General features: G+C 44.6%; 2 protein-coding genes across 2 annotated transcripts in view; one reads left to right on the top strand and one right to left on the bottom strand.

Moving 5' to 3' along the window:
- The window catches only part of LRRTM3 (leucine rich repeat transmembrane neuronal 3), a 124,632-nt gene extending 122,142 nt beyond the window's left edge, over positions 1-2,490 (top strand). Inside the window, exon 3 of the mRNA XM_074999562.1 lies at positions 2,281-2,490. Coding sequence (XP_074855663.1) covers positions 2,281-2,490 — 210 coding nt within the window. The remainder of the gene's footprint in view (positions 1-2,280) is intronic.
- CTNNA3 (catenin alpha 3) overlaps positions 1-27,167 on the bottom strand; it is a 751,450-nt gene that overhangs the window by 491,917 nt on the left and 232,366 nt on the right.

A 27,167-nucleotide genomic window follows, 5' to 3' on the forward strand; every position in this document is an offset into this window, starting at 1 on the left:
GGGTCAAAGGCCCCCACCTTGTCTGGGGTCCCCAATGAGGCCAGCTGGGAGTCAAGAGGACTGGTAGGTACAGCCAGGGCAGGTCCTGAGCCAGGCAATTGGAGCTCCTGTTCTGGGGTCTGACAGGTGGGGCAGAAAGGGGGTAGCGGGGGGTGGCAGTAGGACCACCAACTCCTCAAAGGAGACGGCCACCTATTGAACATGACCATGAAGACACCCCAGGCCTCTTGGTGCCAACCGTCCACCCTCTCCTCAAAGTGCAGCCACCGCTCCGAGATGTCTGCCTGACACTGGAGGGTGGCAGCCATGTCGGGGTCCATGTTGGTTTGCCCATGGCTCCCACGGGGACAGGCCAATTCCAGTGCTGACAGTGCCCCTAGACGGTCCATGGAACCAGGGAGGCTGTCTGGGATGACCAATGGCACTATGCTCTCCTGGTCCTCAGATGATACAGCAGCGGAAACAAGGGGGAAGAAAGAGGAATGCAGTGAGTATCAAGCCCTCTCCCATGGCCCACAGCCCCCCTCCCCCCATGGGTGCCAGGTCCCCGTCCCCTGTCCCCTGGTGCAGTGGCCCTGCGGGCAACCCTCTTGTGTGGTCCGCACCCCCGCCCCTCCTCCCAGGGGCTGGGCACGGCACTGTCCATAGAAGTGGGTGCTGACAGGCACTGGTGGCCATGCTGACATCCTGGGGCCATGGTCTGCCTGGGCCCTGGTAAGCTGGGGTCCGCCAGGAGCATGGGGGCCCCCAGTCATGTATGGTGCCCCCCTATGCCCCGGGGGTGTGTGCCCTGTGTGGTATGTACCTGAGGGTCCACCACCAAGGTCAGGGGAAGCCCTTCAGGCAGATGCTCGGCTGGAGCTGTGGGAGGGGAGGTCCATCACCAGCTCCTCCTCCTCGCTGGACCACTCCGATGGTTCAGTGGCCAACTCTGGCTCTGGGGTCTTGGGCTGGCCTCCTGTCCCAACTCTGGCTCCATGTCCTGCTGGGGCTCCTCAGCCACAGTGCTGAGGATGCCTGAGGGCCTGGGATAACCCTGAACTCCTGGTAATAGGGGCAAGTGGCAAGGCAGCCCCCAACCAGCTGGCCAAGTCCCACACCCAGGCGTAACCCTGCCACAACTCCTTTACCTTACTCCTGATATGGTCAAGAGTACGGGCAGGGTGATCCCGGGTGGTCAGACCCTCAGCCAGCCGAGTGAACACATCTGCATTCCGCTGCTTGCTCCTCATTACGTGGAGTGCCTCCTCCTTGCCCCAGAGCCCCAGCAGGTTGCAGAGCTTGGGGTCAGTGCAGGAGGGGCCCCGCTTCCTGCCCTGCTGGCTAGAGGGTTGAGAGCCCTGTGACGGCTCGGAGGCGGAACCTTGGGAGCACTCGTGTGGCTGCCCAGTCACCATCCCTGTCTGTCGGTTGTTGGGGGTCTGGCTGTGGCGTGCAGGGACAGCATGCATGATGGCTGCTGCCTGCATGCTCTCAGCTTCCTGCTACAGGGTTTCTGGGTCCGTGGAGCTTTAAGAGCCACTGTGCACAGAGATCATAGAGCTCCGCAAGGGCTGGAACGCACGTCTCCACATCCCAGCTGATTGCTGCCATGGGGGACCCCACTATATCGAAGTCGCAGGATGTTCGACGTCAAAGTAGGGCACTATTCTCATCTTCTCAGTGGAATAGCAGTTTCGACATCTCCACACCTAACATCGATTTCAACTTCGAAGTAGCGCACTGTGCCTGTAGATGCGACGCGCTATTTCGAAGTTGTGCCTGCTACTCTGAAATAGCATTCTAGTGTAGACACACCCAAATAGTAATAAAGATAATTTAGAGTAAATATTTATACGTGTTGTAAAGTTGCCACAAAATCTGATATATAGTACAGAAATGTCCATTAATCACTTATTTGCAGTTGGGCAGCTACGTAAATCCCACTTAAAGTATTCCATATTTTACAGTTTGGTATCTTATCTTTCCTGGATCCTATATAGTCTTTGTGGTTTACATTTAATGATTAATAACTATATTATGAAAGATTATTTGCTTTGGTTTGCAGCTTTTGATGTTTTTGTGGCTCCCCAGCCATACAAACAATTTCATAAATATATCCATAGGCCCTGCACTAGGCATCAAAGATGATGTCAATAAGGTTTGAAAAGCCCTGGCAAAGATATGAGAAGTTCTCACTCCTGGCTCTAGCAACTATTTTTACATTGTTTTTCCATCACCATCAAGTTCACAAAAATTATGTATTTTGCTAACTGATTTTTCATATCTGTTTTTCCTCAGATACCTTTATCTATGAATGTGTCAACATTTCTCACCTACGACCAACCCACAGTAAGTTACTGTGGTGTACATCATGAACTCCTTGCTCATAAGCCCTATGAATCTGGTACACAAGGTGAAATAATGGAAACACATCTAGAGACTGATCTGGACCTCAGCACAATAACAACAACCGCAAGAATTGGTGAACTCAGTCAGCAGCTAGCTTAACTGATTTCATTTGTAACACATGGCTGCAATCAATCCATGTAACTTGAAGGACAAAATGAGGAAGATGTTCTGAAATGGTTTTTAAAATCCCTGTTCAATTAAAAGAGAACCAAGAGTTATACACGAAGACATGAACCATTTCACGTCTACAATTTGTAATTAGCTAAGTTGTGCAGTATTTTTGACATAAAGCAGAGTATGACCCTCAAAGCAAATTTTTTTCAAAATTCATCCTACCTACCTGTAAAAACTGTATAGATCTAACGTATTTTTCATATTATAAAATTTCAATTATTGAGAACAGCTGATGTGCACACTACCAGAACTGAATGGCATCTCACTTTACAAATTTCAGTTTTTGAAGTTTTAAATTAACAAAAAGAAATTTCTTGTGTTATTCAGTTACTCAGTTTTGTAGGGATCTTTTGTTACTGCTTTTGTGCCCAGAAAACTTTATTCTAAAATTCTGTGTTGTGCAAAACATGCACAATTTTTACCATGCTTACTATGTAGAATTTTATCTACTTGTACCAGAAATAATACATTAACTAAAAGAGAATTTAATTGTTCAAACTTGTAAGAAGTTCTGCAATTACACTGACAAGTTTTTCTTATAAAATGACAAGAAAACAACAGCATTTTTTAACAGTTCTTCTCAGTCTTAACTGTTGCCTTGAATTAACAGCCTGTGAAAGTTAATTCTAAAGGAGTGAAATGTAATGATAAAGAGGGATATTTTAACAACACATTTTTGAATGACTCATTATTTTATTCCTTTATATAGTACGATATTAAAGAAAAAAGAATCATGGTTAAAACTACATTGGAGACAAAGGCAGTAACCACATCAATGAGGTTTCATACACTTACAAGATGCTGTTGTTAACTGACAAGGATACAATTTTGTTAAGTTTCATTGTACTGCTGGCTAAAATGGGTGGATAGCCAGAACAGTCAGCTCTCTTTTTATGTGAGTCATGCTGAAAGTAATCATCTACCACGTCAGGTACATCTGATTTTTATTTTAAGATTTCATTCTACTCATTAGGATTCACTTTCAAAACTATATTGAAGATGAGGCACGCATGCGCACACACACACACAAATCAGTGCTTTTCTTCTTGCCTCCCACATAATGGTTTGAAATGCAGCAGAAGTTGACAAGCAGTTTATTAGGGCCAAAACCTATTGCCATTGAAGTCAATTACCACTGACCTCCGTGGGAGCAGGCCCTCCATTATTTGTTCTCTCTGTGCAGAACTATACTACTCTTAATATTTTCCAGTGGTTAAAGTCACAAAAAACTTAAAAGAAGAAAACATCTACTGTGTTAAAAAGAGAAAGTAAGTTGGAACAAAACGTAAAAAGAAATAAACCTTCAATGTTATGACAGATCAAGTATAAAAAAAAATCAAATTTATAATAATTCCAGGAGCCCAGAATATATCTACATTTAAGCTAATTCTTCAGTTGTAAAGCTTCAACACTTCTATAAACACTGATGTATTGAGACGGCATTTGTTCTAATACAGTTATGGTGATCATGAGAGAGATTACACAAACTAGAAAAATCGCATGCCATGCTCACTCTGAAAAACAGAAGGGAATGCAAGAGCCTTCCAAGGGTTAAAACAAACAAGTTTCATAAAGTTGTAGTGACTTTAAAAAAAAATAAAGAGAAATTATATAACCACAAGTCTATTTTGGATGTTTCTCCCAACATAGTTTAACGTAGCTTCACAGCATAAGATTGAAATTTAAAATTAAAGTACACTTGTTTGTTCAAAAGCATAAGGAAATTATTATAGGAAAATACCTTTAGAGTATTGTTTACAAAGGAATCTACATTGGCTATCTTTTAAATGGAAACAAAATGGCTAAATACATTGTATGAGTAAGTTATTTAGCATCTTGATTTTGTAATATTTTACATAAATTATTTGCTATTCAAAATATTTTATCTGTCATTTTTACGATTCATCTTACCCTTCATATATTAGTTTCCAACTTCTTTATTACAGTGACATGAAGAGTTCCTAGATTTCTTTCTTTTGCAATTTTACTACTCAGAGTTTGAAACCATATATTCAGCTAATTATAAAAGGGAATATAAAATTTAGCTGTAGTCCTGAAATACTAAATTATGTTTGTGTGGCAACAAATTACGTCCCATTACTCCAATGTTGTAGTTTTAGGTTTAATACCTTTGATCTGTTGAACTTGGATGGTGTGACTGGTTAGGGTAAAATAAGAACTGATTTGGAGAGGAAGGGGGATTGATGTTCAGTTATTAAACCCCTCTTACTGCTAACTTCTATGATCATTGCAACCACCTCTGGCCCATTTTCCCTTGAAGTTTTATGGGACAAATGTGGGGCTTAGGCTTGCTGACGTAATTTTTAAAGTGTTTGATGTTCAGAGGTTTGATGTGCTTTTGATTCTCAGAACACCAGACAAATATGAACGAAAACATGGAAGAGCCTATCTCAGATATGGGGTTTGAGTACATAAAAATTTAGTTCATAGCAAGTTGGGTTTTGAATCTACTCAGCACTAGTCTGCTGCACTCTGTCTGCATGGACCGTGTTGATGCAAAATATCAGTTAGACAATGCACTTTGATAAAGTTTTAGGCCTAGATGGTTAGAATAGAAGTTTAGGCCTAGATGGTAGAATTCTATGGGTTAGAATAAACTAATTTTTCCATGTCAAAAAAGGGGAAATCCTATGAATGGAAAAAGCTAAAATCAGAAAATATTTTGGGGCCTTTTATCTTCTGCCCTCAAGAATGGAATCATGACCCACTAGTTTAGAAGAGGTGTCCCTCTTTGTGCCATTTCCCCACAGCTTCCATTGGCCATGAATGCACACAGGTAAATAAAGCACTGGTAGCCAACCAGGAGTTGATACTGTTGAACTACATCCAAGCCGTGGGTCATTTATTACCCAACCCTGGATTAGACCTGTTTAATGTTATATTTATGTGTACACTTAGGAACAACTTTGAAATGGCCATGCTAATGGCCAAATCAAAGAAATTAATATTCAGCACCTCATTAGCATGCTGCTGGCCACAGCACTTCACTCACATGCAGCTTGTCTACACAGGGGCCCTTGTCGAAAGGACCCCACAAACATTGAAATCCTGTTATTCCTATCAGCTGAATAAGGGGATTTCAATTTTTGCAGGGTCCTTTCAAAAAGGACCCCCATGTAGACGAACCGCACGCAAGCCAAACGCGGCACTTTCAAAGTGCTGCAGCCAGCAGCTTGCTAATGAGGCACTGAATTTTCATTTCAGTGCCTCATTAGTATTCTTCGATTTGGCCATTAGCTTGGCCATTCTGAAGTTTTTCCTAAGTATAGACATGGCCTACCTGTAGTCCCACTAAAGTTAATAAGTCTGATTCCCAGTTAACTATATACATACTTTCCAAAAGTGGAGCCAAAGATAACAGATGCATGGGCCTACGCAGAAAAAGAAAAACAAAATTATTTTTCCACTACATTAGGATTAGAACCACCATTCATATTAAAAGATACATTTTCTTACTAGGCTACAAAGCCTTGGGTATAATTATAGGATTTTACAGGTAATATATTAGCACCAAGGGTTTTTCTAATTTCCTCTGAATATAATATACAGCAAAAATAGAAGTGAAATGTCTTTAAGCTGGCAGCTGAATTTAAGAAATTCATGCTGTAGCACTCAAGGAAGCAGCTCAATATTAGTAATCATCTTGAATAACTCATGGAGGACAGGATAGATTTCAGAAGACTGGAGAAAGCCAAACACAGTACCTAAGTCCAAAAAGACAAAAAAGGAGGACCCAGGGAATTATAGCTTAGTCACCCTAACTTCAGTACCCTGAAAGATAATGAAACATATTATTAACCAATCAGTCTGTTCAAACATGGAGGATAATAAGGTAAGAAGTTATAGGGAAGATGGATTTCTTAAGAACAAGTCATACCAAACCAATCTAGTTTCCTTTTTTGACAGGGTGAGAGGCCTAGTGCATAGAGGGGAAGCAATGGATAGGCTATCTGGATTTCATAAGACTGCTGAACATGATATTCTCATAAGCAAATAAAGGATATCGACAGGCCAAAATTACTATAAAGTGGGTACAAGACTTGTTGAAATACTCTGCTCTAAGAATAGTTATCAATTGCTTGCTCTCAAACTGGAAAGATGAATTTAATAAGGTCCCACAGGAGCCCATCCCAGATTCAGTAGTATACAATACTTTCATGAACTTGGATGATGAAGTAGGGCATGCTTATATAATTTACAGATGATACCAAACAAAGAGGTTACTAGCATTTTGGAGGACAGAATTAGGATTCAAAATGTCTTCAGACATTGGAAAATTGATCTGAAACCAAAACGATGAAATTCAATGAAGACGAGTATGGTATACTGCAAGAAGATGAAAAAAATTAAAAATGTACAAATATACAATAAGGAATTACTGTCTTGGAAGCCAAACTGCAAAAAAAGGACCTGGAGATTACACTGGATCGCTATTTGAAAACAAGCCTACAAGGGGATGCTGCTGTGAAAAAGGTAATGTTACTATGAGAAGTTTTAAAAGGACTATTGTAGGGAAGACAGGGGAGGCCTTTGTCCCACTCTGCTCCTCATTAGAAAGACCTCATCTGAAGTATTGTGTCCAGGTTTGGACATCCCACTTTCAAAAAGCTGTAAACAAATTGGAAAGAATTAAGAGTAGAGCAACGCAAATGGTAAGAGTTTTTTTTAAAAATGTGCTATGAGGAAAGATTAAAAGAACTAGGCATGTTTAGTCCACAGAAAAGAAACATGGAGGGTAGTGGGGAATGATAATGGTTCTCAAACATATAAAAAGCTGTTGTAAACAGTATGGTGATCAATTGTTCTTCATATCCACTGAGAGTAGGATGAGGCATAATCAGCTTAGTGTGTTGCAAGGGGGATTTCAGTTAAATCACTTTTCTCTAATACTTAAGGATAGTTAAGCTCTACAACAGGTTACATAGGGCAGTTGTGGAATCCCTGTCATTGGGGCTTTTCATGAACAGGTTACACAAACATCTGTCAAGAATCGTCCAGATAATCTTCATCCTGCTTTAGCATCGCAGCTGAAGGGTATACCAGATGATCCCAAGGTCTCTTCCGGACTTTCATTTTTATAATTCTTAGAATCTACATATGTGCATAACAAGCTTAATAATTATGTGGAAGAGGAAGACACAACCCTTGTTAAGCATCTATATGTGGCTCACAAAGAAATAATGATATTTTTAATGCTGCTCAGTGGCCAGTCTCAGATTTCAACACTACCACTTAATATCTTGTCACCAAAGGACCTGCAAAATTTTCGTGTATTATCTTCACTTTACTATCTCTACTTTACGTATCACGAGCATGAATTAATGCCAGTGAAAATTAATTACTCTTTCTCCATCTCAGTCAGTAGATTATAAGTCGTTGCTAAAATATACCTTCTCAGATTCTGAAACCACGAAAATCACATGATCTTATCAATATATAACAGTCCAAAGGAGTTAGCAGCTAAGAACTCTACTATCTACACTCTACATTTTCACTGTCACTGGTAAAAAATTATGCACAAGCATATAGAGGTAATAAGGTAGTAAAGATGGGTCTCAGAGGTTCCCTGTTGTTATTTTGTTACAAAATCTAAGTGAAGGTATGAAGGGTTTCTCTGATATTAATGTAGTTCATTTACTCCCTGGAATTTGCTAAACCATCTTTCTCAGATATGAATGGCTTCTGGAGTTTTGAAAGGATTTATAAATGTTCTCTCAGTGGCACACACCAAACTGCCAAAATGCAATGTAGTTTTCAAGTACAAATACATGAGAGTATTCCTGAATGCCCTTCCCTACCAAGGACGCCTCTCTTTCAAAATACATGCGTGCTTCTCACAACACAGGCTGAAATTTTCTGACATATTTTCAATGAACTCTGTGTATTTTCAGAACAAAGGAAAAACCTCCAGTGAGTATGTATATTATAAGTTTGATTCCTTAATGGTGGTGCTGCCTTCCTTAATTCTAGTTCAGGAAACATGTATCATTTAAAATAAATGAATAGATTTTTAAAGCACTACAATACGTAAGCTGCTTTTAGTTCTTATATTTGACATCTAGTGACTGCACTGGAGGGTGGTTGGTAGATTGCATGTGGTATGGATCACAGTTGAAAATACTAGCTTTCATCTAAACTAAATCCAAACTCTTAACTTCTACAGATTCACCATTGACTATTAGAATTCCTTTCTGGAATCTTTCCAAATTTTAGTGCTCCACACAATCAATGCATTCACTTGTCACTTTTGTCAATCCCTCTGCACCAATTAACCTGAAAACAATCCCCTTTGTCATCAAATACTGCCATACATTTGTTACATTTTAATATTACCAGTGCCAGTAGGTGCAAGAACCTCCACTCTCTCTACAGGCTTTTCTGTTGGATCCATACTTAAGAAAGATTCTTCTTAAAATGCCTCAAAATGTTACTAAGCTAGACTGACCTGACAGTGTTATATAAAGTAACCAAGTCAATGTCTTTTTTACTGGTCTGGTTAATTATGGGTGCCCATTAATTTTAAAGTTTCATCATAACTCAACATTAACACCATGGAGTTCATGATTACTGTTATTTTAATGAATACCAAAGGAATTACTATAATTTGATATTTTGATACTAGAATGTTGCTGAGAATTTTTATATAAACTGAAGTGTGGAGAGTACAACTATCAAAGTCCCACATGCAATGGGACTTATATCCTACTTTATCAACATCAATTTTGTAGATAAATAAATTGGTTCTAAAAACTGTCTCCTTATATCATTATCTACAATGGACCACAGGCTGTGTGGCAGTAAATGAGCCTGCAACACTGAATTAATAACTAGTCTTATTACATTAAAGACCTAATACATTCATAATAATGGGCACTTTCAAGTGTCACCTATTTAAATATTACATATGTAAGGGCAATAATTTACAAGTGAGAATTAATTTATGTTAAATTACCATGGAATTTCTGTGGATACACATTGCATCCTTATTAATGCCGAATAACCTTAGAATTACTTACATTACTTCAATACACAGAAAAGGAATTCAGGGGGTTTAGTTATCCTATGAAAGTGATTCTTCCAAGCTTCAGCTATACAATATCTATAGAATGATAGTTAAACACATGTTATTGAATTTAAAAGAAACTCTTAATGGCTGATAGAATTCAATAAGTATTCTATAGACTACAGACTAATCACAAGGTGATTGCATTAAGAAAATATACTTCAAAGGCAAATAGTTACTTCCAAGATACTAATACTGTGCTCCTTTAAGAAGGAAAAGCTCTTCAGTTAGAAAAAATATTCATTAATAACAAATTAAGTGTCACTCCAACACTGCATACCTCACTCATTTTAGTAATTTTAGACCAAAGTATGTCATAAATGAGGCATGAAAAGCTATTAACTGAATCATTCACACTGAATAGATTTTGTTGCCATGAAGCCTCCTTTTTTGCTTTTTACATTTTGTTATTAATAGCTTTACTTTTCCAGGGTTAGATTTTTAAAGATACTTATGCATTGCTGTGATTACCATTGCAATGCCTAAATGATTTAGTCCTGGTCTACTACATCACTACTACGTCAGGGACGTGAATAATCCACAGTCCTGAGCAACGTAGGTATGCTGTCCTGTGCACAGGCATAGCTACCACTAATACCACTATGTCAGTGAGCTTTTCCCACTCGCATTGCTTCTGTTTGTTGCAGAGATAAATTAATTCTGCCCGTGGGGGAAGCTCTCTCCTATTAACTTAGAGCATCCCCATTAAAGTCCCACTGAAGCGTAGTTGTGTCAGTGCAACACTGTCAGTGCACACTTGCCTTTAGAAACTTGTCTCATTTTCAAAAGAGTTTTAGGTACGCAGGACCCTAAAACCTATTGACTCTCAATGGGATTTTGGCCCCTGAATGCCTAAAACTCTTCTGAAAATGAGACTTCTGTTCCTCAGCTAGGCGTCGCAATGGGGAGTGCAACAACACATTAATACCTTTAAATATTTAAGCCCCCTGTCTTTAAATTACCATCACTGGAATAAATCCTCCAAAGAGCACCTCTAAAAAAACTGTTCCTCTTCCCAGGACAAGCAAAAATACAGCTGTTATTTTCAGACTCAACAAAACAAAATTTAAACATGCAAACAAGGTGCAATTTTTTTTGTTCATTTGTTTGTTTTTTCTGGTCATTGCTTTAGTTTTGTCTAGATGGCTCATATGTCTCCTTTCACTTTCAAAATTTACCTCCTCTTCTAACCTCTCACTGTTAACTAAGAGTGTTGGAGAAGAGACACTCAGATGGGAGACACTCAGCCAGAAAAATACATCAATTGATGTCCATTTCCAAACAGAAAATATTTGCTCCCAAGTGAGCACTCTGTAGTTTGTCTAAACCAGATGACAATTTCTTTGCAGTATCTCAAAAAAACCCACAACACAGTAAATGTGTTAATTTTTGTACCATTTTTAATAAACCTAACAAGGAAGCAGTACTGCAGAACAGAAGGTGGGGGTGATAAGTGGATCACAAATTGAATGAGAGTCAACCAAATGATGCTGTTGTAAAAAAGGCAAATGTAGTTCTGCAATGTGTTATAAGAAGTATCATAGATAAGACACAGGAGGTAATTGTCCTGCGCTACATGGCAGCGGGGCTTCATCAGTTGATACATGGGCAGGGCTCCCTCCAAGCTGTGTGGCTGCACAGCTACCTAATAAACTTTGCACAGAGACTCAGAGCTGCTGGGCACAAAACTGCATAGCTGGAGGAGAGATGCACTCCACTGGCCCCAGTAGCAGAGTTAGATTAAAAAAGAGATTTTAGGGGCTGTAGCCTAAAGCAACTGTGTTCCAGGCCAGCTCTTTCTGGCCATCCTGAAAGGAGGTGGCTCTGTGTGTGACTGTTCTGTACCTGTGCTGCCCTTGCCTGGAGGGTCTGCCCCTGCAGCTCCCATAGCAGCCAATGTTTTCTGGTGTGGATAGTCAGCAGACAATACAATTCGCTCAGTTCTGACTTTGGAAATCAGAATTTTTTTCCAAAAGATCAGAAGAGCTCTGCTAAAGTTCTGAAAATTAGGGTCCAGGTCCTGGTGTTCAACCTTCTTTCACACCTGAACTTTACTGGAGTTTTAATCCCTGGGAGTTTCAAAAAGGCACCTATGGGAGTAATAAATTTTATCCAGCTTCTCTTGTGCCTACTTTACCCAAACTGTTCCTCCACTACTCTGTGCCCCAAACTTTACTCAGCAAGCCAGACAGGCTCCACGGGTTACCAGTAGGAATAGAGAAAACAGTGACCTTTCTGCATAACTGGTGATCTTGAAGATGTGTTGTGCTTGTTCATTTCATATTAGATGTATCAGCAGGATCTGAAGGAATGTGTCCCTTTCAGCTAACTGCAAGAGGGGAGAGACCCTGGATGTGTCTATGTAAATACAGTTTGCTCCTGCTTTGCTTAGATTTGTTAGATACTCAGCAGATGGAGTGGCATTGTGCTCATTGTAATTATCTCAATTTGTGACCCATCTGTTTGTATTAAATACAGAGATAGCTCAAATATGATTACCAATGTTTGTAATTTTATGGCAATACAGATTGCTAAATCTGTGTTCCAAAGGAAAGGGCTCACAGTTAGCGGAGAGATCCTTGCTAAACAGGGGCTCAACTTTCAGAGCTCTGTTAGAGGAGAAGGGGAAGGAGTGGTTATTTAGGTCCAGGGGATACATGTCCTCCCCTGCCTGGACTGGTTTGACTAGTACATCCCTCCCACTTCAAAAAATAAAGCCAAATTAGCATCATTAGGTGCTTCTTTTTTGTATTAATTTTGTTGGAGATGTGTTTCTTCTACCCTGCTAGGTAAGAGTTGAAATCACTGGCAGCTGAAATCACTTGAGACTGATAGGCAGAAGCCACAGCCAAGAAGTGGATGGTAGAAGACAATGACTGACAGCAAGCATGGTGGCGGTGGAGAGATGCGATAAGCAGCCTAAGGGCAGCAGCAGCAGCAGAGAGATGCAATAAGCAATAAGCAGGTGTATGGTGAGTAACCACCAGAGTGAGTTAAATGTCCCTTTACCTCCCCCGACCCAGAATGGGAGATGAACTCTGTAGATGTACCTCTGAACTCTGGGCCTACTCTGATCAAGGGCAGCAACTGTGCGTGGGATATACAGAAATTCTGGGCATGTGAAGGGGACATGACAGCTGCTGGCTTCACCTGGCAGGAGGGTTACAGGTGATATGCTTGCCATATGCAGTGGTGCTGGAAGCTTTCCCATCAGTGATAATTGTAGGGGAATGGCACAGTGTAGGAAGCACCACTGGCTCTCCTCAGCCTCAGTTCCTTCTTGCCAGCAACTCCAACAGCGGGGAAGGAAGGTGGGTCATGGAATGGATATGAGCAACACATCGTGACCACCAATTACAGCAAAAGGTAACTCTCTTTTCTTCTTTGGTTTCTTGCTCATCTCCACTCCATGTTAGGTGACTCCTGAGCACAATGAAGGGAAGCAGGCAGGAGCTCACAGATATGTAGATTACAGCACACCTCTGCAAAACCCAGCATTATCTCTGGCCTGCCAAGTGATGGCATAATGCAACCAGGGGAGTTTGAGACTGATGGGAGGAGAGCCTCCTGCTGGATGAACATGGTGAAAGTACTAACCCTCAGATGGGTGAGTCCACTTGAGTGTTTGCATTTTTCCTTCTCTTTTAGTTTGTTTCAATTATTGGGTCATTTGGGATTGTGTGTCTGGGGACTGTGTGGGCCTTTGTTTCCTTGATCACTCTCAATCATCTTTGATCAGCCTGTATCAGCTTTTGTGATCACCCTCCACCTGTGTGGTTAATGAGAGGGTAGGGATGACCTTAGGTAGGCAGGGGGTAGGAAAGAAGGCCTTAAAAGTCAGAGGTTAAGTGACCAGGGGACTACAAACGGGGGATTTGAAAGAGGAAGTTCTAATATAGCCACTATGGCTAGGGAAGGCCAAATTACCTGTGCCAACAATGCTCCTGTCTCCTTCACCTGTAGTCTGACAGACCACGTAAGCATGGATGTCTTGCTCCAGACACTGAAGTGATTTTGCAGTGATGGTTGCTTGCATTTCCCACTCAGGAAAAAAAAACATTGGGGGAACCATCCAGTGCGGAAGGTGCCTGATGGAGGACTCTCTCAGCAAGCAGGTGGGAGTACAGCCGTCCTTAAGGTTTTTGGTGCCCTACGCAGAAGGGGTCAGGGGGCACTCCATGGAGCTAGGCTGTACTCAGGGCTGTGGGAGAAGGAACTGTGCTGGGGAAGAAGGAGGGCAGGGAGGCTCATGGGAGATCAGGAAGACTGAGTGGCACAGCCTGCTGGAGCTGCAGGCTGGCAAGTGGAGGCAGGGGCAGAGTATTGGTTTGCGGGAGACAGTAGGACTGAGGTACTGGGGCTGACAGGGCTGGAGGCAAAACAGAGAGATTGTGGTCAATGGAGCCGGGAGGAAGAGCACCAACCACCCTGACAGTTACTTGAGTGTAACCTTCTCCGCTGTACCCAGCTGAAGTAACCTTTGAACCTTCTGCTGAGAAGACTCCCAGGAGAATGGTCCCATGAGGAGGACAGAGAACTGGGGTGCAGGGGGAAGTAGAATGAAACTGTCAGGTATAGCTCTGGGACACCATTCTCAGGACCCACCAGGCTGATGTTATAGTGTTCCGAGCAGGGGGAAAAAAGAAAAGTAGCTGGAAAAAAACTGAGGAAAACAGATCTGGGGAACAGTCTGGTAGTGTTTCGCTGTTACAACGTCAAAATAATCTCTTGGGTGCCACCATTTGTTTTGGGTCAAGCCCACTACTCAGAAGGTGAAGATGGGTGGCTTAGTCACTGCTTGTAGTCTTTGGCTTTTTGTGAAGCAGGTCCAAAGAGGGCTCCACTGAGCCTGCCTCTCTAGCTCTGAAGCATGATGGCGTCAGATGGGCCAACAGTTTTGAGATGTCCCCACATGCAGAACGGTGCTGCTGAGGCAGAGCTGTACAAGGAGGTCCCAAGGTAGGTTTACCTCAAGACCTGTGTACCACCAGAGCCAGTGTGGGCAGCAGCAGGAGAGTTAGGGATTTCCTGAGCTGCCTGCAGGACTTCAGACTTGATGGGACCTGAAGCTGATGGAGACTATCCGGGATAGTAAACAAAGCATGGGGTGGGCTACGCCACTCAACTTGAGCTGGGGGCTGACTTCCTAAAGGTGGCATTGAAAACCTGAGTCCAGGTTTTGGCTCACCTCCCTGCCCCATCTGTCTCCTGAACTTTGCAGGGAGTAGGAGACAGCCCTCTTTTTTGGCTTCTTGGCTGGAGCTGTGACAGGAAATCACTCACTGTTCATCGATGGCACCAGCGGTGTGCTCCACATCCATGCTGTTTTTCTCAGTGCTGAGTGGGACCTTTGCTCCAGTGCCAGAGTGAGTGCCAACTCTGTCAGAAGCATTTTAAGTCCACTATCACACTCTGGCTTAGCCCTGGGTTTGAAGGACTTGCAGACATGACACCTGTTTAGGGCGACCATATTTCCCTGTACCAAATACGAGACAGGAAGATATGGAGGGGAGGGGCAGCTCCTCCTGGCTGCACCAAGTCCTGAGGAGCTGGCACCCCCCACTCAGTCCCAGGAAGGCAGCAGCCATGGGCACTCCCAGCCCTACACCCAGCCCCTGAGAGCCTAAATAAGGGACAATTTGTCCCTTTTGGAAAATAAGTTAGGACTCCTTTTCCGCATCCTGAATACAGGACTGTCCTGCCCAGTATGGGATGGTTGGTCACCTTTCGCCTGTTGCTTATGTGCCCTTCACACAAGCTCCTAAAACAGCTACTATGGGAATCACTGATGAGCATAAGTCATTTAGAATAATCTCAGGGCTTAAAGCCTGGGGACCACCCAGTCCTGTACCCTGTGTGCTTGGGCAACCACTCAGGAGAGATTCAGATGCTGCCCAGCTGATAGTAAAGTGTCTGCAGCAGTCTACAACCAGTGGGATGTTTTTCTATTTGTGGTGCATATACACACACATCTCTGTGCATGTAACAAAATGTATTCCACATATGAATGGGTGGGGAAAAAATTAGAGCAATCACTGACCAGTGCACACCCCAGCTGAGTCCTACATGGAACTAGCAAAGTCTTTAAACTAAGGGTAACTAATTAAACTACTAACTAGATATACACAACTAAATAACAGGTTCTGCAGAGTTCACATGGATGGAGAACAAATAATGCTAGCCGAAGCAACAGATATTCTAGCACTATCACTGGTGGCAAGAAGATCTGAATCTGGTGGGAATTGGTAGCACCCCTTCAACGGTGCTATGTGGGCACCACTCAAGAGGACACCAAAGCTGGTCTCCTGTGGATATTACTGAAGGGAAACTCCCAGCACTTCTGCATGTGGTGAGCACTCACACCTAATAAGGAATGGAGAAGCATTCAAAGAAGAAAGAAGTCATTCAGGCCTAAGAAAAACACATTAGACAGCAGAAGCGACAGTACTGCTTGGATGTGTATGAGCAGATTCAGGAAAAGCTCTGAACATGAATATTCTTGTCTCTATCGAGGATGTGAGTGACGTAAGAATAAATTTGAATATTGATTAGGCTAAGTCAGTCACACCAGAGCAATGGACTGGACTAAAACTGAGTCCTTATCAATGCTCCCAGGATTTTACCCCGCGACCCTGCTCGCCGTCTACGGTGGGTCTAATCACAACGGGGTTTCAGGGTGTGTGAACTGCGCTGCTGCGGTGTGTTTACCCAAGGAAGAAATACGGACAAGGTGTTAGGTTCAAACAGGGAGAAAGGGTTTATTTAACAAAGTGGAAGTGTGGATTATGGTAAGCTAGGTGACACAAAATATATGGACCCTTGTTTTTCTGAAATAAGCACAGGATTTAAATACTAATTGGCTTATAGCCTTAAACAATAGGTAACTGCTATAACAGCACTGCCATCTAACCCCTTAGCTACTTACTGCGCTTCCGGGACGGGCCGTGCAGCCTTCGATGCGTGCTGTAAAATGGAAAGGATAACTTCAGAGCTGTATTGTATTTATTTATTCCTGGATCTTCCTGAGGTTCACCAGGTCGCTCAACCCTTGGCCGACTACCGCAGGGAGCAGATCTTACTTAGAATAAGAATTTGCCTGCGCTAAGCTAGGTCAATTCTCTAGTTAAGTGGGTTGCCCTGCTGGCCAAGCAGGGGAGAGCCCAGTATATGTGGGGTTTCCTTCTGAGAGGTTATCCCCTTAGTTAAATGGTGGGGTTTTCCTAGTTAAAGGTTATCCCCTCAAAAATGGTACTGCCTATTTCGACCACCTTGTTATGGTAGCCCTTTATTGCAGAACCTTGATTACCCTTAAAGGGTTACTAAGAACACCAGGGTTTTCCCTTTATAGGGTTATCCCTGACCGCTCTACCCTCCTCAATAGGGGGGAGCTTATAGCTCTGGATTATAATTTTAAAGCAGTTTGCCTAACTACCCTTCTGTGTGCATGTAATAGTTTTAGGCTAGACCAATAGCATTGGCCTCCTGTGCCTTTACAAAGAGACAAGGGGTACAAAATATAAGACGTAGATCATGGACTTGGGGAAGTCCCAATCCACTCTCTGTTACAAAACTATATAAAAACATTAACTGCTCACCTAATTACTTATATTGACTTTAAACCCAGACCACAAATACCTCCTTATTCCTGCTCTGTAATCCAGGCGCTGGGCCTGTAGTTCTCTTCGAGCTAGGAAGTTATGACCCTCATGGCGCGCTTGTACGGCAGCCGCGTCAGGTCAGATAGTAAAGGAGGAAGAAAAAGAGAGCCAGGAGGAAAAACCGGCTTGGTTAACAAAAACCTCCTGTGTTTTTTAGGAATGACCGTGATATTTCAGACACCGGCCTGAGCTAGGGTCGGTGACTGAAAGGGCAGGGTCGCTGCTGCGGTTTCCCCGTGCAGGGCACTGTTGTTTAGGCGGTGCAGTCTGCCAGGCAAACCCTCCGGATAAAAGAACCGGAGCCTTACTAGTGATTTTTTGCTCTTTGTAGACTGGAGCTCTTCTGGTCTTCTGGCTGGAACTCTTCTGTTCTTCGTCGGCCCACGGTGGCTAGCAAGCGATGACTGACACGCAGGTCAGCTTCGGCTCTTCCGCCAGCGATGTTTGGCTACAGGCTCAGTCCAGCTCTTAGCTCAGTCCTTCTCTGTAGTCTTCTTTCTTCTTCTTCTTCTGCTCTCCTCCGAGGTCTGGTCCGGAATGCCCCAAGCAGGGCTGCTCTCCTGAATATATGCTGCCTGGGTGGACCTGTTTGACAACTTCTGCCTGCTAGGTCCTCCTCAGTGCCACAATGTATCAAAGGGGCATTTGACTACTACATATGTATAAGGATTCTAAATTAACCAATCAGTTTGAAACCTTTCAAACCATAACTTCATACATATTCATAGCCCGCCGAATATTAATTGTAACTGTCATTCTCTAACTGTCATTTTCCAGCGGCCATTTTGTGTATCTAAACACCATTTTAACAGTAAATATATTTTTCAATTTATCTAATTTTGATGTGGTTTGTGAGGGAAATATGTCACCACTGCTGGTAAAGCAGATTATAAATTTTTAAATGCTTAGCTTAAGGGCTGTTTGGTCAGGATGCAGGGCAACCACACAGACACCACGGCTCATGGACAGGGACATATAAATCACCTCAGAAGAGGATTTTTCTACAGTCTCAAAGTGTCAGACATATTAGATGGATTTCCCTAACTGTCAAAGGAAAAACTGGACTTTGACTCTCCTTTCAGACAGCACAAGCAGAGAGGCAACACACCGCAGGTGTATAAAAATCCAGGAATACATCAACTGATGGTCACACACGTTGGTAGCAAGTTATATAGGCCCATGGTGCCTGTACTGCACCAGTATTTCAGAACATGGGCTGGCTTCCACCAATGTGTATTGTTATTTTCAGAACTGGCCTGGACATAGGTCAGAACAGGGTAACCAGCCTGGGCCCTGCACTGCAGGGGGACATAAGGGCCAGAGTGGCCTGCAGCAAGGGTGAGCAACCAAAACAGAGAGAAGAGCCATTTTTTTCAAACTGAGTTGCACAATCAACACTTCAAGAGCTGCAATGCACGTAAATATGAGATAGTCCTTAATAAATAATGTCAAACCATACTAGGTCACCCCTATTTTAAGAACAGTGCACACACAATGACTTGTACCAGTTACAAAGTTACTACCTCCATTCAGGCTTTACCCGCCTCAGCCCACAAATCCTCCTCCATCCCAAAACTTTACCCCATCCTGCAAACCCAACCACCCACCCCCAGGCTCAACCTCTTCAGCCCCAAACCGCCTCCTCCAACTCCAGGATTTACCTGCCTCAGCCAACAAGCTCCACACACTGCCACTGCTCCCCTGCCGCCACCTCCTTCTCAGAGCGGCTGCTCAGCTCTGGCAGGGCAGGCTTAGACACCCCTCCCCCCAGCTCTCCTGCCATCTTCCCCTTCAGGGGCTCCCTACCCTGCCAGCTTCCCCACTGCCACATCTGAGAGCTCAACAGATCTGGAGGCTGACTCTGCTCAAAGAAAAAGCTAAGTGGCGGCAGCTCTCAGAGCTCCATGCGGCTCTGGAGCCACAGATTGCCAACCCCTGACCTGGAGCGTCAGTGGAGGACCTGGAACTGGCAGCAGTGAGCACTCCAGCCCAGTCCTGCCTGCCTCCACTCCACCATGCCCACAAGCCACCATCCCACCTCTTTCTGGTGTCACAGGGTCAGGCCAGAGGGCTGCTACAATAGGAGGCAAAGCAGCCTACAAAGGGAAAGAAAGGCCAGCTCCCTGGCCAATGAGGCAGATTGCTGCAGGACAAGCAGAAGCATCTGGCAGGGACCAGATCAGGCAGCTGAGGACCAGCTGACTCCACTCTGAGGCCTATTGAAGGCCTGTGGGTGGCTCTTTAAGCTGCCCCAGTTAGAGGATGGATGGGATGGAGTGTGAGAAGAAACAAAGATACCACCACTAACTGCATTAGCCTCTGAGATTTGGGAATAGCTGTGGGGAGGGAGCCCAGAGGGAGTAGCAGCACTCCCAGCCCAGAAACTAGCTGCTAGCCTGACCCCCAACAAGGGGAAAGGGCTGCCAGCCATGAAGACTGGTGAGGGAAAGAAGGCCCTCACCACCCTGACAGAAAGTATGATGGCTGATGGGACTGACTTCTATTACTCACTTACTGTTCCTACTGCCAGGCCACCCTGCTTACCATCCAGGGGGATGCAGGGTCCAGGGCAGCCTGAAGTGCAGGCCCCGAGGTGGTTACCCTCATCTGACCAATGGAGAGGACAGCTCTGCATGGACCCATTGTGGGCACCTCCAAAAATGATGCAGTCCTGGTGCCAGTGGTCACACATATACTCATGCTCATTGAGTGTGGGCACATCCCATTTCTACAGGTAGCACTGGAAGCCTGTAAGAATATTTGTGCACCTTCTATTACATCTACTATGGCAACTTTCCATCAATTTCAGAGTTCCTGCTTTATCGCGCATTGTGTGTTTACCAGCTCCAGGTAGGCTAACCATCCTGAAACCCTCTTCCAGTACATTCACCTTTGTCTCCAGTACAGCTGTTCAGGTACAAGTTTCTTGGATCTTTATTGAGAGGTGCAAAGGCTAATGCTCAAAGTTTATTAAAGCTAACGTACCTTACTGAACTGACTGACCTAAATCTAGATTAAAATAAGAGATTATTGAAAAAAAAGTTTAAAAAACAAGTTTAGAGATGATCCCAACTCCTAACTCCTCCTGCCTTAAGTCTCTCTCTCTTTCCCTATTTTTTCTCTCTCATTCTCTTTTTTTCCTTTATTCCTTTTTCCTTCCTTCTCTTCTACACCAAAGCTCTGGGCATCCTGTTTATAAGCATATGAACCTGTGCCCTTCTTCTATGCCCAAATTTACTTCCTCACCCACCATCTTTTAGGGTGCACTTATTCCATAGCCTACACACACATAACATGGTCATATGCACTCACTGATGACATGCACATACATATTAGCTGTGTCTACACGTGCACGCTACTTCGAAGTAGCGGCACCAACTTCGAAATAGCGCCCGTCGCGGCTACACGCATCGGGCGCTATTTCGAAGTTAACTTCAACGTTAGGCGGCGAGACGTCGAAGTCGCTAACCTCATGAGGGGATCGGAATAGCGCCCTACTTCGACGTTCAACGTCGAAGTAGGGACCGTGTAGACGATCCGTGTCCCGCAACGTCGAAATTGCTGGGTCCTCCATGGCGGCCATCAGCTGGGGGGTTGAGAGATGCTCTCTCTCCAGCCCCTGCGGGGCTCTATGGTCACCGTGGGCAGCAGCCCTTAGCCCAGGGCTTCTGGCTGCTTCTGCGGCAGCTGGGGATCTATGCTGCAGGCACAGGGGCTGCAACCAGTTGTCAGCTCTGTGTATCTTGTGTTGTTTAGTGCAACTGTGTCTGGGAGGGGCCCTTTAAGGGAGCGGCTTGCTGTTGAGTCCGCCCTGTGACCCTGTCTGCAGCTGTGCCTGGCACCCTTATTTCGATGTGTGCTACTTTGGCGTGTAGACGTACCCTCGCAGCGCCTATTTCGATGTGGTGCCGCGCAACGTCGAAGTTGAACATCGACATTGCCAGCCCTGGAGGACGTGTAGACGTTATTCATCGAAATAGCCTATTTCGATGTTGGCTTCACGTGTAGACGTAGCCATTGAGATTAGATAATTCTCAGCTACATTATTACCTACATTTGTTTCATTCTGTTTTGTTCCATGTGGTGTTCTTGACTTGAAGTTTTTCTCAGAAGCCCTTATGCCATGAAGGCTACGTCTATACGTGAAGCCTACATCGAAATAGCAACATCGAAGTAGCAACATCGAAGTAGCAACATCGAAATAACTCGATGAATAACGTCTACACATCCTCCAGGGCTGGCAACGTCGATGTTCAACTTCGACGTTGCGTGGCACCACATCGAAATAGGCGCTGCGAGGGAACGTCTACATGCCAAAGTAGCACACATCGAAATAAGGGTGCCAGGCACAGCTGCAGACAGGGTCACAGGGCGGACTCAACAGCAAGCCGCACCCTTAAAGGGCCCCTCCCAGACACAGTTGCACTAAACAACACAAAATACACAGAGCTGAGAACTGGTTGCAGACCCTGTGCCTGCAGCATGGATCCCCAGCTGCCGCAGCAGCAGCCAAAAGCCCTGGGCTAAGGGCTGCTGCCCACGGTGACCATAGAGCCCCGCAGGGGCTCGAGAGAGAGCGTCTCTCAACCCCTCAGCTGATGGTCGCCATGGCGGACCCCGCTATTTCGAAGTTGCGGGACGCGCAACGACTACACGGTCCCTACTTCGACGTTGAACGTCGAAGTAGGGCGCTATTCCTATCCCCTCATGGGGTTAGCGACTTCGACGTCTCGCCGCCTAAAGTCGAAGTTAACTTCGAAATAGCGCCCGGCGCGTGTAGCCGTGACGGGCGCTATTTCGAAGTTAGTGCCACTACTTCAAAGTAGCGTGCACGTGTATACACAGCTGAAAAGTCATTCTATCTTATCACCATCTAGCCAGGGTGAAAGGTCCCGAACACATGCAAGTCATCTTTTGTTGACTGGGTGAAAGGTCTCAAGCATATGTAATCTAACTGCATTATCTGAGCGAAAGGTCCCAGACAAAAATACTAATTTGCCTTCGCGTAACATACCATATATGACCGGAAGATCTCTTATGTTACAGCCAAATTACTTTGATATAAACTATAATAAAACATATGATTAAGCCACAAGAAGATATCTAGATATCTCTAGGCAAGCAACCAGGTTAGCTTATAGCAGACTCCACACACTGCCGCCGCTGACTCCTCTGAGGCTCGCTGCTGCTGCTGAAGCAGTAGAACTAAATTTAATTGGTTTAATGGCCATCAGGGTGGTGGGAGGTGAATTTAGTTCCATTATGTCAGCAGTGGCAGGGCATGGAGCTGCAGAGAGCCCCTCACTCACCCTGCTACTCAAGAGGCCACTCCCTTTGTTGGGTGTGGCTTGGCTCACCCCCTACCAGTGTTCTACCTCCATTCCAGCCTCCCTTCCACTGGGCACATGTGGCCACCTGGTGTAGGCTCCCCAGCCAGCAGCCTGGGTGGATTAGTCACAGGGGCTTGTTTGGGGCTGAGATGGGTTAATCTGGAGGTGGGAGGCAGGTTTGGGGGCTGGGAATCGGGGGGCATGCAGGGTTGAAGTGAATATTGCTCCTTCCTGATTCAGAGTTTATCCCCAGGTGCAGCATTTGCCTTGTCCTCATTTGCTCTCCAATCAGGGGTGAAAGTTTCTAACTGGTACAAATCATTGTGCGTGGGCTGTTCTTAAAATGGGGGTTTCAGAAAGTCTGGTTTGACGTTATTTATTAAGGACTGTTTCATATTCACATGCATTGCAGCTGTTGAAGTATTGATTTTGTAACCAAATTTGAAAAAATGGCTCTTCTCACTATTGTGGTGGCAGACCTCTGGCCTGTAGGCTATACATGTTACATTCTCTTGTTTGCCAGCTGTATTATTTAGAAGCCCAGCTGGCTTGGCACCTGTAAAAGTAACGATGAGCAGTAACACAGAAGCAGCTTCTCCAAAATAAAGTTAGATTTATTTTGTCAGAAGACACTTTAAATGTACTTCACTAAGTATTACATAGCAGAGACCTACACACATATTGTCTTCCATAGACAGAGCACTCACCTCCAGCCTTTGATAGACCTGACCTAGTACATGGGCGTCTCCATTCTTTCCGGCACCAAAATTACAGCTTGCATGCTGCAGACCACAAATTTTCAGTCAGCCTCTCAGTATACTGACCTCTTTCTCCATCCTCTCTGAAGAGTAGATCCTTTAAGAGTAGAGCCAAACCAGGACCCTTTGATCTCCTAATTCTCTGCCCTGGAGAATAGTCCTGTCACCAAGATAAGAGCAGAGGAGTCCCTCTTCACAGATATAAACTTCGCTATTATGCTTGAGGTGGATGCATCTTAGATAGCCCTGTCTTGTTTCTTTAACAGCTTGTTTTGAACTAACTATAAAGTCAGGTAGGACATTAATCACCAGATAAACGTAAGGCACAGGCTATTTCTAAGAATACAAATATTTCCCATTTCCCTACATTTGTACTTCTGCCCACGAGGAAGGTTATGTAATCAGTTGCCCTCTTTACCATTGCTTTAGAAAGTCTTTCAGGCAGCTGCAGGCTGCAAACTCTCTTATGCCAGGAAGTTTTTTTTTTTTATGGTCTTCTAAAGGGGCACTGTGGGAGGCAAACGTAGGCAGTGACCCTGACATACATAGAGCGTGCCTGTGTGTCACTCTCTCCATGTCAACCTTCTACTCCTGACAAAAAAGTCTGATGATTAATGGGATTGGCTTCAATTACTGAACTGTCAGCATTCTGCAAGTCAAGGCTTACTATCCTAACCCATTCCATAGTGGGCTGCAGCCTCCCCCTACACATACATACTTAGAAATGCAAAACTCAACATTCTCTCCCTTCCCAGCCAGTCACCTGCTCCTCCTCTGGTCAGAAACATCAGCTTTCTCTTGCTGTGTCTCACAACTGCTTTCACTCCCTCCAGGCACACAGGTGCATGCATGTGCATAGTGGGCAGGATGGTGAGTGGATGTGCCCTGAGACTTCACATGCTATTTTTGCTGTACCCCGTGTCTCAGGGGAATAAAATGCTGAATTGTAAATCTGGGCTGAGAGCCAGAGTGTACAACAATATTCTTGTGCCTATATATATTTTGGCAAATACCAGATTCAGTATTTGTGAAAGACACTAGATTGGTAGCCTAGGAATCTGAGTTCCTCTGTTTATCCAAAGAGCAGAGAAAAATGTGGGCATTATTAAAGCTTCTCCATATTGTCTAAACATTTGCCATAACCGTCTCCTGGAAGACTCTCATGTTAGAGGAAACCACCGCTGAAATTGCTAGTAAAAACAGTAAAGCTGTGTCTACACTACAGCATTAAATTGACAGAAGTCACTGTCGACAGAAATTTCCCGACAGAACCACTGTCTACAGAATACGTCCACACCTAATACAGGCTCCCCTTGTCAACAGACAGCGACCAGACTGCCCAGCCCTCTGGCGACAGAACAGCCAACCGGAAGCTTAGCAAACAGGGCAACCTGGTTAACCAGAAGCCCTTTCTGTGGACAGACACCCCGCCCCCCCCACCCAAAGCCTCTACACTATTTTTTTGTCAACAGACTATGTCAACAGAGGCACTATGCATCATACCGTAGAGGCAGAACTCTGCTGGGAAAATTGCTGCATTCGGTAGACAGATTGTCAACAGAGCACCTTTGTAGTGTGGACACTCCCTAGTTCTGGTGACAGAAGGCCTCTTCTGTTGACAGAACTCTGTAGTGTAGACTCAGTTTAACTGAACCAATGTCAAATAGCCACTTGTTCTGGTGATGTGAACAGTTCTCTTTTTAGAAGATGAACTTAATATATCTCCATATGATCCATGGATCATGAAAACACAAACCATTGGTCATGACTTCAAGTCTCTACCAACTTGAACCCTGACTGTGCAATGAGATATTTATGAATGAATGCTTACATTCCTGTGGAGTCCTGCTAACATCAGTGGAATGCTTTACAAGCATAAGCACTCCAGGATCTATGGACTGCATTCAAACTGGCAAACAAGACAAAATATTTCGCATTCAACAAACTGTCAAATGTGACATCCCTTCCGCAAACATATTCCCAAACATTGGCCACCTATGTTACTGCTCTCTCTTTCCTTCCATCTCCTTCATAATTTACCTCTGCATTTACCATAGATTTATTTTAATAAAGGACTAATAGAAAAAATATGAAATGAATTCCATATTCATTGGTATTTGGATTATTTTTCCAAATACAATTTTACAAATTTAAGTGTTAAGTAACTTTTGGAGAGATTAGCCATGGATCATTACAAAAATACCCACATATTTTACAATCCAATTTTGTTTTGTACATAACTATAAAATCAATATTAACATACAGTTTCTCTTTGTGTTAGAACATAAGCAATTGTTAAATTTATGAGCCTAACACTACAGACAGTTACAATCCACATTCTCTCTTAGTATGTAAATTCAAACTTTAGTAAAAGTATAATGTCCTTTGGAGAAACAGGAAGAGATGTTGGAAAACATAGATGAAGATTTTAAAGAGCTTTTAATTCCTCACTGAATTCAGCTGTATCTACACTAGCCAATTTTTTCGAAAATCCAGGCCCTCTTTCAAAAGAGCTGCATGGCGCATCTACACACACCACATGCTCTTTCGAAAACTAAATTGATAGGATGCGCTGCCAGAATTGAAAGCACTGTTCCAAACATGAAATAGGAAGAGGCCTCCCTTTCAAAAGCCTTTTTTGAAAGAGGACATGTGTAGATTCTCCATGCCCTGCTCTTTCAAAAGAGCAGGATCTGCCATAGCAGCAATCAGCTGTTAGGCAGAGATGGGCTGCCCAGCACCTGTGGGGCTCTATGGTCTGTGCGTGCAGCAGACCTTACAGCTGCACAGACCCAGAAACCCAGTTGCAGGAAGCTGACAGCGTGCAGGCAGCAGCCTTTATATGTGCTGCCCCTGCACATCCCAGTGACAACCCAAGCAGATCCCAGACCACGATGGCCAGCACGCGGGCAAGTCAGGAGCCCCAGGCCCCCTCTCTCAGCATGGCCAGAGCTCACAAGGGTCCAGCTGGGAAGGGATGGGGCCGTGGAAAGCATGCCCCCTTCTGGACAGAGCACAAGCTTCAGGAGCTGCTGGGCCTCTGGCAGGAGAAGGAGGTGCTCCAGGTCATGGTCATGAAGTGGAGGAATGTGGCTGCTTTTGCCCAGCTGGTTGAGGGCTTGAGCTCGTGGAGTCAGCCTGCCTGCACTCCTGACCAAGTCAGGAGCAAGGTGAAGGAGTTATGGCTGAGTTACACCTGGGCTTGGGACTCAGCCAGCTGGTCGGGGGCCACCCCTGCTTCATGCCCTTACTACTGGGAGCTCTGGAGACTCCTGTGCCCCGCAGGACACCTACTCCCCACCAGCCAGCCTGGACACCTTGGCCAAGGAGCATCAGCCTGGACCAAGCATCAGTGAGGAGCCAGGACCATCAGCCAGCTCCACATTGCCCAGGACAGAGCTGCCAGGGAGTGGTCCAGCAAGGAGGGGGACCTAGTAATAGACCTCCCCTCCCATACCTCCAGCTGTGTCAGCCAGCCGGGCATGCCCTGACCTCAGCGGTGGACCCTCAGGTACGTACCCAACAGGGCAGACACCCTGGATCACACAGTGGGGGAGCAGCGCATGCACCCAAGGGCTCCCCACATCCCAAGCTGACCCTGGCCAGCCACAGGCTAGCTGGGCTGTGACCCTTGGGACAGTGGCAGGACTGCCAGTGCCCTTCAGCACCTGCTCCCAGGGACAGTGCTGTACCCCATCCCCAGGGGGAAAGGGGGGCTGGACTGCACAAGGGGCCCTCCCACAGGGTGATGGGGACCCCCCACCACCACTCT

Source organism: Carettochelys insculpta, chromosome 7 (assembly GCF_033958435.1).
Source record: "Carettochelys insculpta isolate YL-2023 chromosome 7, ASM3395843v1, whole genome shotgun sequence".
Taxonomy (NCBI): Eukaryota; Metazoa; Chordata; order Testudines; family Carettochelyidae; genus Carettochelys; species Carettochelys insculpta.